The 13,473-nt window shown below is 42.3% G+C and overlaps 1 protein-coding gene across 1 annotated transcript in view; it reads left to right on the top strand.

Moving 5' to 3' along the window:
• Window positions 1–13,473, top strand: part of VAT1L (vesicle amine transport 1 like) — an 87,966-nt gene that overhangs the window by 36,151 nt on the left and 38,342 nt on the right. The window contains exons 5-7 of the mRNA XM_065416769.1: window positions 4,055–4,158; window positions 5,722–5,777; window positions 9,610–9,804. Of these exons, the coding sequence (XP_065272841.1) occupies window positions 4,055–4,158; window positions 5,722–5,777; window positions 9,610–9,804 (355 nt within the window). The remainder of the gene's footprint in view (window positions 1–4,054; window positions 4,159–5,721; window positions 5,778–9,609; window positions 9,805–13,473) is intronic.

Below are 13,473 nucleotides of genomic sequence, written 5' to 3'. Positions count from 1 at the left end.
GTGTTTACAAATGAATGCTCATCAAATTGCATAACTGTAGAAAAAATTATTGTGTTCACTGTTGTTGAGCAGTGCCGATCCCTGGATATTAGAGAGAGAAGGTGGCTTTTATTGGACCAAGGCCTGTTTGGTGAAAGAGAGAAGTTTTTGAGCACACAGAGCTGAGCAGACCTGAAGAAGAACTCTGTGTATCTCAGTAACTTCTCTTTTTCACCAACAGAGGTTGGTCCAATAAAAGATATTACTTTACCCACCTGGAGAAATTATTGGCCCACAAAAATCAGCAGTGTCTAACTGTTACACTACTAAGGGAAGAAGTCTCATGTTTTGTGGCTCTTTGTAATGTGTTTCCAGCAGACATTTGAGAGCTTTATCTCTGTTTTCTGAGGAAAATGAAAAATTCTTTATAGGTCATAAAGCTTTCCCTGTTCTCTGACTTTGTCTAATTGCAGTTAGGCAATTGCAAGAGGTATGGTCATCACAAGCTAATAGTTGCTTTGGGGGATTAGAAACTGTTGACTGCACCTTATGCCTTTGATAGTCCCCAGGGTATAATTATCCTAGAATAATGTGCCAGTAGTTTGTGTAATTGTTTAATTAAAGAGAACAGGTAAATAATTTACAACTACTAGGGTTATTTACTTGGTTATAAAGTAGAATAGCAGGTTTTAGTCAAACTGGAGGCGGGCGCTCACAGGTTTAGTTAGTGCAGAGAAATGTGAAATCAGATCTTGTTACTGGCAACATTAGAGTAACTAATATTTCTCTCTCTTTTTTAAAAAATAGCTCCAAACGTTATCGGGTTATATTTTTGCACCTGAAAAAAGATAGTGGGTTTTTTGGCTGGTAAACAGGGCCGGCTCCAGCAAAAAACAAAAAAAAGCCGCGATCGCAATCGCGACCACCGGCGGCAATTGGGGGGGGGGGGGGGGGGAAAGCCGCGAATGGTGGCGGCAGTTCGGCGGCAGGTCCTTCACTCCTACAGGGAGTGAGGGACCTGCCGCCCCCGAATTGCCGCACGTGCCGCCCCTCTCCCTTGGCCGCCCCAAGCACCTGCTTGTTAAGCTGGTGCCTGGAGCCGGCCCTGCTGGTAAATACTGAGCTATAGTTCAGAAATGCTTGCAAACAAGGTTATCTATTAGAACCATATAAAATTTCAACTCCTCTGCTGCACAAATTGTAGCCATATTCTGCCCTTAGATTCATGTGGATGGCTCCTGTTGACTTCTCTCTAAGCTTGGTTTGACTCAGTGCAGGGACCTAGTAGATCAGAGATCCAAAACGGAATTATGTCCATGATCTGACACTTAAAAACATACTATCTGAGGAGAAGTGAGATAGAAAATGACCCATTTCCCCTTTTTTACTTTGCTTGATGAATGCAGAAGCAGCCCTCCCCTGCCGTGTGACACCCATTCACACTCAAATCTATACCCACAAATCCATTTGGCATGCTGCAATTTTTGTGTAGGCCCTTCCATAGAAGGATCAATTTGGCTGTTCAACCCTTGCCAGGCTGAAAGGCGTACACTGTTCAAGTCTGAGCAGCAAAGCCCGAATGAGCACAAACTCTAGGGCTCAGATTCAGTATGAATTGCCTTTGATGAGGAGGTCGATTGTTCTTCTACCAAATGGACAATTCTCTCTTAAACTTGGTTGTAGCTAAATGGAATTCTAACATGACTGGGCCAGTGGGCATAGATTTGAGCCATGTTTGAACAAGCATTATTTAGCTAGATAAGGACATTATGTAAACTAGAGTATGACATTAGATCACTGTTTAAAAACCTCAGCTATAACCTCAATTCTTATCCAGGCTAGAGCATGGTTGTTATAACCATCTATACTGGCTGACCAAATTATCTTAGGATCCTGATAGGCCCATGTTTAACCATCAGTTGAAAACTCTTAAGATCTATGGAGACAGGGTCAAAACTGTTGAATCGCGGCCCCTGTGGGGTTTGCTGTGTAAAAGTGAGTTAGCACAGTGATCTTCATTGTAGTTGTAATGACTAAAGGCTAGATTGTGCCTCTATACGAGAGAAACTGCGTAGGTGGTAAGAAACTCCGTAAGATTCTCCACTGAGTTTCTTTTGAATTCTTCTATCTGGGTGGTTGGGTTTGCCCTCTTGTTGATAAAGCAAGGGGCTTGACCCCCACCCCTCCCCCATGCACCTTTGAATCCTCCAAATTAGCATGGAATCCCCAAGATGCAATGAAGCCCAGGATGCTCCAGTGCTGCCCCTGTGCATCTGATCTAGGGTGCCTCCAACCCCATTGTGCACTCCCTGACCCCCCCACACACACACACACATATGAGCCTCTCAATGCCTCCATGATGCCCCTTTAACACTTAAAGTAGTTTTCACCATAAAGAGGGAACAATACAGCTCAAGGCTGTATTCTTTACTACAATACATATTCCACCAGCCTATGCATGGATACCCAAACCCTTGGAGACTAGGGCAGGAGTGATGGTACTCTGTGCCCCCCTCCACAGAAAAGAGGAGACCCACCCATGGATGATTCCTTCCATGCACACAGGTGAATTAGTAACTTCACTTGGAGCCAAACTGTATACATCTGGCACCAGCCCTATACATCTTTTTGTACCCTAACCTATTTATGTTCTTACGACAACTGTGAGTGCCTGCCATCATTACTGGGGTTACAAATTTAGTATTTGTTTCTAGTGTGGAAACTTTAGATTTCACGTTTCTCTCTGAATCTGCATGGGGGATGAATGAGAGTGTATCATGTAGAATTATTTGTTTCCCTGAAGAAATTCATACCTAAGAGCTGTTTTTATAAGCACCAATACATCCCCATGTGGCTGAGGGTAGACTCAGCCCCTAGTCACCTCAGTAGCATTTTTGCACTGGATTGTCATATCTCACTGGCTTCCCACTAGTGTAACTATTGACCTCAGTGAAGTTACTCTTGATCTACACTGGTGTGAGAAAAGAATTGAGACTGTTTACTTGAATGACACATGAAGAGGATTGGACTGTATTGTGAGCAAACACTCCCACCGCACTTCTGCTGCATGGTCGATATCTTCTATGAAGTAGACCAATGCTGTTATTACAGTCGTCCATTCCCATGATCCATGCTCTAGTCTTTCACAGGCCTCTCTGACTTACATAAACATTTGATTTATTTTCATAACCTCCCTATTTTAGATTCTCATCTTGCTCTGTAAAATAGTTGTTGTGATAAATAATAATTTTCTCTCTCCCAACTATCCACTGTGCCAGAGATTAACAGTATATAATTTCTACCTTCTCATGTTCTGCTTCTTTCCCTCAGTTCTGGTTACAACACTGTTGCTCAGACAGACAAACATATTTTTATTATCCTGTAATATACTATCCCAGTCGAATCTCAACAAAGCCAAACTTCTCTTTCCTCCATAATTATCTGTACCACCTAGAGCATTCTGACCACTCCACTAAACTCTTCTTCCTCATTCATTTTTCCAGAAGAAAGAAATAAACAAAAATAGTGTAGCTAACCAATCATTTACTAACACTTGGGAAAGGAGTCGCAGCAAAAAAAGCCATCTCACATATGTGTGTTTAGTTCAGGCCAGATTCTGACATCTTTACTCACATTGAGTAGTATGTTACTCCACAAATAGTGCCATTAACTTCATTGAGATTGATTGTGGAGTAAGATTCTACTTAATATGACTGTGTGTGGCAGTGCTGAGACTCTAGGCCAAGTTTTTTGAACGTGACTATTGATCTTGGGTGTCTCCATTGCTGCATACCCAAGTGGAGACGCCTGGTTTTCAGAGGATGAATGCTAAGCACTTTCGAAGAACTGGGTGTTCTTAAAATGGCTCCAGTTGTGTACTTTGTAACTGAGATGCTCAAAATCACTAGTTGCTTTTGAAAATCTTAACATTCGATAATAAACTCTTCCGACTCCTTTCTGAAGTGCCTTTCAAACTGTGGGTGCTATGTAAACAATAATCCTATAGTAGACCAGTTAAAAGAAATGAAGTCTTGAGTCCTGTTGCAATGTGAAATTTTCCCTCCTTGTGTCTTAGAATCTCAGCAGAAGGAGTGGATATCGTTCTGGATTGTCTGTGTGGAGAAAATACTGGAAAAGGCCTCAGTCTTCTCAAACCACTTGGGACTTACATTTTATATGGTGAGTAAAAACAAAACAATTAGAAGTTTATTTCAAAAATACCAATTTGCCAACCTCTTCCAGCAGCATGGGGACACCCTTTAAAACATCCAAGCTACTAAGTTCTCCCTGGGGAGTATGAAGAATGTATCTGTCATGTTACACTTTGTCAGTTCAATCATTTCTATTCAAGAGTTTCTAAGGATCTGATTCATAGGCTAAAAAATTAGGAGAAGCTAGTTGCTACAAAGAAAGTTGTTTTTTCAAAATATCTAAAGGCGGAACTGGCTATATGGTTCAGATAGTTGACTCACTTAGTCACATAGAAGGAATAAGTTTGGAGAGCAACTTTGGATCTCTTATTCCTCAGGACGCAGGAAGCTAGCAGTTTGGCAGAAGTAACCATAGTATAATGCATGGAACCAGGGCCGCCGAGAGCGGGTTCGGGCCCCGGTGAAAAATTTTTTTCGGGCCCCCCAGCAAGGGCGGACCGGCTAAACAGGGCCGACGAGGCCGGGGGGGGAAGCCGGGCCCCGGTAATTTGTACCGGCTTCCCCCCGCTCTCGTTGGCCCTACATGGAACTGTAGAAAGAGAGTCATTCAGGAATGACTTCATTTGGTCTGACACCAAGCTGTGCAAGCTGAATCCAGACTTCTAAATCTCACACTTTAGAGCCTCAACATGTACCACTGGCCACTCAGCATATTTAATAATAGAAATTGCTTCCCTATAACTCTGCCTACCTGCCACATAACTTACTGCTAATGAAACAGCAACATCCCCAGCCTCTGTGAGAGGAGAGTTAGAGACTACACATCTCTAAAGACTAAGGCTAGGTCTACACTACCCGCCTGAATCGGCGGGTAGAAATCGATCTCTTGGGGATCGACTTATCGCGTCTCGTCAGGACGCGACAATCGATCCCCGAAACGACGCGCTTACTCCACCAGCGGAGGTGAGAGTAAGCGCCGTCGACTGGGAGCCGCGGCAGTCTATTTTGCCGCCGTCCTCACAACAGGGTAAGTCGGATCTGATACGTCGAATTCAGCTACGCTATTCGCGTAGCTGAATTTGCGTATCTTAAATCGACCCCCCCCCTGTAGTGAGGATGTAGCCTAAGAGAGAGGGGAAGTCTATATGGTTATAGCTACCACCTAGCTGCTAAACTATAGTGGTAGAGAGGAAACTGTAATGGGGAAGAAGAGATTTGCTATCAAAATATCTAATATTATCTAGTCTGCTGGTCTATGAACATCTGTCTGAGAGGCTGAATTGGTGGTTTTTTTGATCTCAGAAATAATGAAAGCTTATCTGTCATTTGATATGAACAAATCTTTCTTTTGTTCCTGAAATGTGTAGGATGCTATCGACTTGACTTCTTTGATTGCTGTACCAATGATAAAAGGAAGGGCATCATTAAAGCTTATGCAGTTTGGAAAAAAAACTAAGAAGAATTTTTCCAAAGCACAAATAGAAATGTTTTTATTTTTTATTGATTTATTTTTAATGCAGACAATTAAATGGCCTCATTCGTTGGCATGTTATAAAGGGTGTTTACATGTATGTGATCTCTTTTTTTTCAGGTTCATCTAATATGGTTACTGGGGAAACAAAAAGCTTCTTTAGCTTTGCAAAATCAGTAAGTATAGTACTCCTGTGGTTCTGTTATACTGCACTTATTAGCATTTATCTCCTAAACCCGTTATTTTTTTCATAGATTCATAGATTCTAGGACTGGAAGGGACCTCGAGAGGTCATCGAGTCCGGTCCCCTGCCCGCATGGCAGGACCAAATACTGTCTAGACCATCCCTGATAGACATTTATCTAACCTACTCTTAAATATCTCCAGAGATGGAGATTCCACAACCTCCCTAGGCAATTTATTCCAGTGTTTAACCGCCCTGACAGTTAGGAACTTTTTTCTAATGTCCAACCTAGACCTCCCTTGCTGCAGTTTAAACCCATTGCTTCTTGCTCTATCCTTAGAGGCTAAGGTGAACAAGTTTTCTCCCTCCTCCTTATGACACCCTTTTAAATACCTGAAAACTGCTATCATGTCCCCTCTCAGTCTTCTCTTTTCCAAACTAAACAAACCCAATTCTTTCAGCCTTCCTTCATAGGTCATGTTCTCAAGACCTTTAATCATTCTTGTTGCTCTTTTCTGGACCCTTTCCAATTTCTCCACATCTTTTTTGAAATGCGGTGCCCAGAACTGGACACAATACTCCAGCTGAGGCCTAACCAGAGCAGAGTAGAGCGGAAGAATGACTTCTCGTGTCTTGCTCACAACACACCTGTTAATACATCCCAGAATCATGTTTGCTTTTTGTGCAACAGCATCACACTGTTGACTCATATTTAGCTTGTGGTCCACTATAACCCCTAGATCCCTTTCTGCCGTACTCCTTCCTAGACAGTCTCTTCCCATCTGTATGTGTGAAACTGATTTTTTCTTCCTAAGTGGAGCACTTTGCATTTGTCTTTGTTAAACTTCATCCTGTTTAACTCAGACCATTTCTCCAATTTGTCCAGATCATTTTGAATTATGACCCTGTCCTCCAAAGCAGTGTTAGCAGCTTAGTTCATCTTTACCAACACCAACCTAATTTGTCTCCATTCCATTGTTTACCAACTCCAACATATAACATCACACTAGTGCAAATGAAGAGTGGTAAATCTAGCGTGGCCTGATATGTTTTTCTTTTGGTACGACAGCTAGACAGGAGTCTGCTCAGTATGCAATAAATATTTGAGTTGCCAATAATCTGTGTAAAGTCATTTTATATCTTAGACCAAACTAAACCATCCGTTTATTTTCTGACCTGGTAGTAGCATATCATATCCACTATACAACTGTACTCCCAGGGGGTTCTTTCCTTCTCTAATGTGGCTGCACAATTATGTGAATTCAAGGATATACTTGAGTCACAGGGCTCAGCTGACGTTCCGTCATCTCTAAGAGTCTTAGGAATTAATTGAGCTGTACAGGGTATGTCTACACTAGAGTGTGATTACACCTCATGTAAACACACCCAAGCTAGCTTTAATCTAGTTTACTCAGACACCAGAGTAGTGAAGCCTCAGCAGTTCACGAGTAACTACGTGGCTTCTGGGTGGGCTTGTACAGTCCACACTGAAGTGTGTGGTACCTTGGCTTTGCTGCTTTGGCACCCCAACTAGCTAGATTAATGCTAGCTTGGGTTGTCTACATGAGCTGCAATCACTACCCATGATTGCAGAATAGACACCCACTGAAATGTATGCTTCAATTCTTATGGTGCTGTCTAACCCTTTTCACTGATGTTGTGAACAAACTAAAAGCTGAAGTATTAATAAATTATTCCCTGGCCTGTTACAAGTAATGAACAAATCTGTTCAGACAATTCACAAACCGAAAAAAGGCCAAATCTGTCATAAATTGTTTGCAAGGAAAAGTTCAACCACCTCAAAAAGTGATTCCTTCAGATATGAGGAAAAAGGACACAAGCTACTAATCAGAGATCCACCACACACAATTTATCTGCTAAAAATTCATCAACACCTCATACCAGCAACCCTTTTTCCCAGAAGAAATTAACTTCAAATATCTCTATGCAGCTAAAATCAGGATATATCAAAGTCCCCAATAAGAGACACTCAGAGACTTTACCTCCTACTTGTTCTATCTCACATAATGGCAAGGGCTAAAATGTGCAAAGATCCTTGTAATTAGATGCAAACATAGAGCTGAAATAGTCTGAAGAAATTCCTGTCACCGTTAAAAACTATATTATCTCCAAAGTAAATATCTACATGCGAACCTACAGAAAAAGATATTGTGGATGCTGAAACAACCTGGTCTGGTTAGTTTGACATAATGGGGACAATTGGGAAATACAAGACCAACTTATCCATTAAGTTATTCTATTGTCTCTGTCGCTGCCTTGGTTTGTTTTTGAGCCTAAGACTAGGCAAGCTTCACACTGCACATGTAAATAAGTCAAGGAGACAGGTCACCACATGTTTTTCAATTGGTAGTGTAGACAACCCTGGTAGAAATTGAAATTGGCTCCCACTGGTACCATCTAGAGCAGCTACTGTAGGTTTTGGAAGAAAGCAACAGTTACATTGGTTCCTTGAGCTACTGGTTCTCCATCTGAAACCAAGGGAGGTCTCGAGAATGAGACTTGTTGAAGGATACTAATGCAATCCACTAGGGGGGGCTATACTGTTCCATAAACAGCTTAAAACCTTGGTATCTAAATAAGTGTGCTGCACATTGCAATTGTCTTGAAACCAGGTTCCCTGGAGCTACTGTGATAACTAACTGTATGGAAGTTATAGGCTAAAACAAAAGCCTTGATCAACATGTCTAGGCCTATGTTACAAAGCCTTAAACCAGAATGAGTCAATAGCTGCTTTGTAATGGATACTGGAGGGAATAATACCACCTCTGGAAACTGAAAAGGCAATCAAAGGGAATATTTAATCAAAATATTAAGTAGTGCATTGAATTGTTCATAAAAATGTAAACTGCTTTTTTATGCTAATCTAATTAACCCTGTGAAAATTAAGTTACCAAAAACCATAAGAACTTTTTTAATTAAAATTTTGCCCACTAGAATAAAACTCGCTAAGATGTGGGATCTCGCTCACAAGGGTGCCCTGGAGCTACAGTAGACAAAATAACATCATTTGAGATAATGCAAGACTCCCAAACATATCAATGTACAAGACTTCAGCAGGTGCTAGACAGAGAGGCAAGAGCAGCAGTAAGGTTTACATGGGATTTTTGGTGGGATGGGTTATAGGGGGCAGTAGGGTTAAGAGGTTTTACAGAGGGGTTACATGGCTTCCCTAAGGTAACAAAGGAAGACTGTGGCAGAGCCACAAATAGAATTCAAGACTCCTAAATCCTGCCCCTTAGTCACAGGATTATCCATCCTCCCAATTGTCTACGTTTGCCTCAGAAACTTGCATTTGACCTTCACATGCAAATCCAGTAGCTACATGTCTGTCTACCCCCATTTCTTTGTGCAAACCTTGTGGCTAAAAGAAGACCGCTCTGGAAATTTTTGGAATTTGGGCACAAAAAACAAACAAGTGTATTTTATGCCCATTACTCTACATCAGACAGTTCAGTTTTCCATGCAGCTATTTCCTCATACTGTGCCTTTCTGCTGCTATTGTTCACACTTTTCTTTCATGAATCTTCTCTCCTTCACCCTAGCCCTTGAGCTGTCAGCAAAACAAAAGTGCCTCTGTATTTTTGCCTTGTTTTTTCTTAAAATCCATGAAGTTAAAGGGCTTTTGATCAAGTGCTGAGTCCTGTTTGCAGAGAACCTTTATTCTATGTTGGGTTACATCTCCCATGGGAGAATAAACACATCTAGATCCCTGATAAGCTCTTTGCATACACTGTGATATTGTGAACCCTTTGGCCTATGTGTTAGTTTGTTCTTGTAACCTTCATCCATTTGTTCCTCTCCAGTGGTGGCAGGTTGAGAAGGTGAACCCTATCAAGCTGTACGAAGAGAATAAAGTCATTGCTGGATTTTCTCTGCTAAATCTACTTTTCAAACAGGGCCGAAGTGGCCTAATTAAGGGTATAATGGACAAACTCATAACACTGTACAATGAGAAGAAAATCAAGCCTCTGGTTGATTCGTTATGGGCCCTGGAAGAGGTAGGAAAATGGCTCCCCCCGCCCCCCTTATTTCTTAAATTCATAAAGTAAATGGTTATTTTGAAATATGAAATCAGAGTGAGTAAACTATTTACAGTAACTAATTTATCCAACACATTTTGCTTTTACTTCTGTGTGTGAATTGTTTGCAAAAACCCTGACAGTCTCACATTTTTTTGTTATCAAGAGTTATGCACACATTTGTACAATGAATAATTTTTGGTTTGCAGGGGATCTGTTCCTAGTTTGTTGCAAATACTCATAATGTATGAAGTGATGGATAGTCACATGGTATTCTTTCTGTTTCATGATTGGGTGAATTGTCTAACTAGCCAATGCAGCATGAATTGCAGATGTTATAGTTCAGGGGTCGGCAACGTTCGGCATGCGGCTCGCCAGGGTAAGCACCCTGGCGGGCCGGGCCAGTTTTATTTACCTGCTGACGCGGCAGGTTCGGCCGATCGCGGCCCCCACTGGCCGCGGTTTGCCGTCCCGGGCCAATGGGGGCGGCGAGAAGCGGTGCGGGCGAGCGATGTGCTGGAATTATTGGTTAAATTGGAAAAGATGGGGATTGATATGAAAATCCAGAGGTGGATAAAGAACTGGTTAAAGGGGAGACTGCAGCGGGTAGTACTGAAAGGTGAACTGTCAGGTTGGAGGGAGGTCACCAGTGGAGTTCCTCAAGGTTCGGTTTTGGGTCCGATTTTATTTAATCTATTTATTACTGACCTCGGAACCGAATGTAGGAGTGGGCTGATAAAGCTTGCGGATGACACAAAGTTGGGAGGTATTGCCAATTCGGAGAAGGATCGGGATATTCTGCAGGGAGACTTGGATGACCTGGTAAATTTGAGTAATAATAATAGGATGAGATTTAATAGTGAGAAGTGTAAGGTGATGCATTTAGGGATGACTAACAAGAATTTTAGTTATAAGCTGGGGACGCATCGGTTGGAAGTGACGGAGGAGGAGAAGGACCTCGGAGTCCTGGTTGATCGCAGGATGACTATGAGTCGGCAATGTGACGCGGCTGTGAAAAAAGCTAATGCGTTAGGCGAGGTATTTCTAGTAGGGACAAGGAGGTGCTGCTTCCGTTATACAAGGCGCTGGTGAGACCTCATTTGGAGTACTGTGTGCAGTTCTGGTCTCCTATGTTTAAAAAGGATGAACTCAAACTGGAACGGGTACAGAGAAGGGCCACTAGGATGATCCGAGGAATGGAAAACCTTTCCTATGAAAGGAGACTCGAGGAGCTCGGTTTGTTTAGCCTAACCAAAAGAAGGCTGAGGGGGGATATGATTGCTCTCTTTAAATATATCAAAGGGATAAATACCAGGGAGGGAGAGGAATTATTTCAGCTCAGTACTAATGTGGACACGAGAACAAATGGATATAAACTGGCCATGGGGAAGTTTAGGCTTGAAATTAGACGAAGGTTTCTAACCGTCAGAGGGGTGAAATTTTGGAACAGCCTTCCGAGGGAAACGGTGGGGGCGAAAGACCTCTCTGGCTTCAAGATTAGGCTAGATAAGTTTATGGAGGGAATGGTTTGATGGGATAAGTGGTTTTAGTCAATTAGGCAATAACGTGCCATCGCTGGTAAAATGAGGGTCTGGCTGGAGAATCTTGCCTGTATGCTCGGGGTTCTACTGATCGCCATATTTGGGGTCGGGAAGGAATTTTCCTCCAGGGTAGATTGGCAGAGGCCCTGGAGGTTTTTCGCCTTCCTCTGCAGCATAGGGCAGGGGTCGCAAGCTGGAGCATTCTCTGCGACTTGAAGTCTTTAAATCACGATCTGGAGACTTCAACAGCTGAGTTAAGGGAAAGTGGGGGGGTCAGCTTTTGTGGCCTGCATCATGCGGGAGGTCAGACTAGATGACCATGATGGTCCCTTCTGACCTTAAAGTCTATGAGTCTATGAGTCAGCAGGTAAATAAAAAAACTGGCCCGGCCCGCCAGGGTGCTTACCCTGGCAAGCCGCGTGCCGAACATTGCCGACCCCTGTTATAGTTGAATACAACTCAAAATCTGCCTTCAGTGAATAGTCTTAGTACATTAGAATGAGACTCATTTCTTGCCTTTATTTGTGCTAGATCAGTCTAACCACTCAAATGTTTGCAGAAAGTGAATACACAAGTGTTGCTGATCTGGGCAGATCAGAATTCTCTTCTGATTTGAATGAATATTCAGGGACAATTTTTTCTATTGCTTATTCAACTCTGTTTAAAGGATTGCAATCAGTTTAGTCTGCTGATAATAGGATAGTTACACACCCCTTCTTAACCAAGCCACTGCTTTCTGAAAACTCGGCTGTCCCTAAAATGTTGTTAGAAAAATAACTCTGGTCGTCTTAGCGGTCTGAACAGACATTTTTTTTATTATTTATTTGTATTACAATAACACCTGGAGGTTTAATTTTGCCCTGAATTTTTGTGAAATTTACCAAGTTTGACACACAGCTAAGATGATTGCTTCTCCCAGCTGTGTTGAATGTGAATTCTAGTTGTACAGTTGCTATTCAAAAGGTACTGGCAGCATAGGTTGGCTGTGATTGTGCTGGTATTACCTGGCATCCACATGAAAGTAGTAACCACCAAGCTCCATCAATGTGTGATATCAGCCAAAATCCTGGATGCCTCATAATCCGAGTTCAGCCAGGGCACTGCGCAGAGACTGCTCCCTCCTCAGGCTATGATCACTGGTAAGATCTCCATGCTCACACTGCTGGATCTCTCTGCAGCCTTTGACTCAGTGGGCCACAAGGTAGTGCTAACACACCTGTGTGACTTAGCAGAAGTACTTGGCCCAGCACTACGATGGCTCCAATTGTTCCTCTCCAGAACTCAGAGAGTGGTGATGGGTAAATGATCCTCCTCCTGGAGGGCCTCACCTACAAAGATCCATACTATCCCAGCTTCTCTTCAATGTCTATTTCAGACCACTAGCAGAGACAGTGAGATGCCATGGTGTTGGAAATAATTTTCATCATAATTTCATTTGGGTTTACCACAACTAAGTTTCCACACAAGTATTCCTTTATTAGTTCAAAGGCCACTTGATGTTTGTTACATCCAAAACACAAATATTAGCATATGCACACACCTCTATTCTGTACCTTAGCAACAACAGTTACAAGCATCGGCCAAAATACTTACAACCAGATTAGGCTCAGGAGACACCTTCCCACCATGACATAACTCCAGATGGGCAAGGGAAAGCTCTCACAAAGAACCCCTAGAAAACCCTTGGTTTTTATACACTATTACAAACAAGTTGAGTCGTAGCTGGTTATGGGACTTTAGCTAGGGCCAGATGAGAGCTTAGGGCTGAGCCTTGTCCCCTGTTCTAGTGCAGACAAGATTAATGACTGGGCCTCTTTCTTCAAGGTTTTCTTATCTCATTTTGCCATATTTCTCCCTAACTACTGGGCCAAGCATTTCTTTATAATAAACTAAACAAACCAGTAATTTACTGCATCCGATACCCAATTTTTAAAATTTTTGATAACCCCAACCCAAATCTTAAATACCACTGATATTTCAATGGTCACTACAAGTTTAACGCAAACAACCGCCCTTCTCATGATTTTATTCTTTTTGATTACGTGTCTTGGGCCTGTTGCTCATACTGCTATTCAAACTCAATTTAAAACCATAGTTCACTCACGCC

The sequence above is a fragment of the Emys orbicularis genome, chromosome 14, assembly GCF_028017835.1.
Source record: "Emys orbicularis isolate rEmyOrb1 chromosome 14, rEmyOrb1.hap1, whole genome shotgun sequence".
Classification (NCBI taxonomy): Eukaryota; Metazoa; Chordata; order Testudines; family Emydidae; genus Emys; species Emys orbicularis.
Note: the sequence above shows the minus strand (reverse complement) of the source record. Positions and strands in the feature narration are given on the sequence as shown.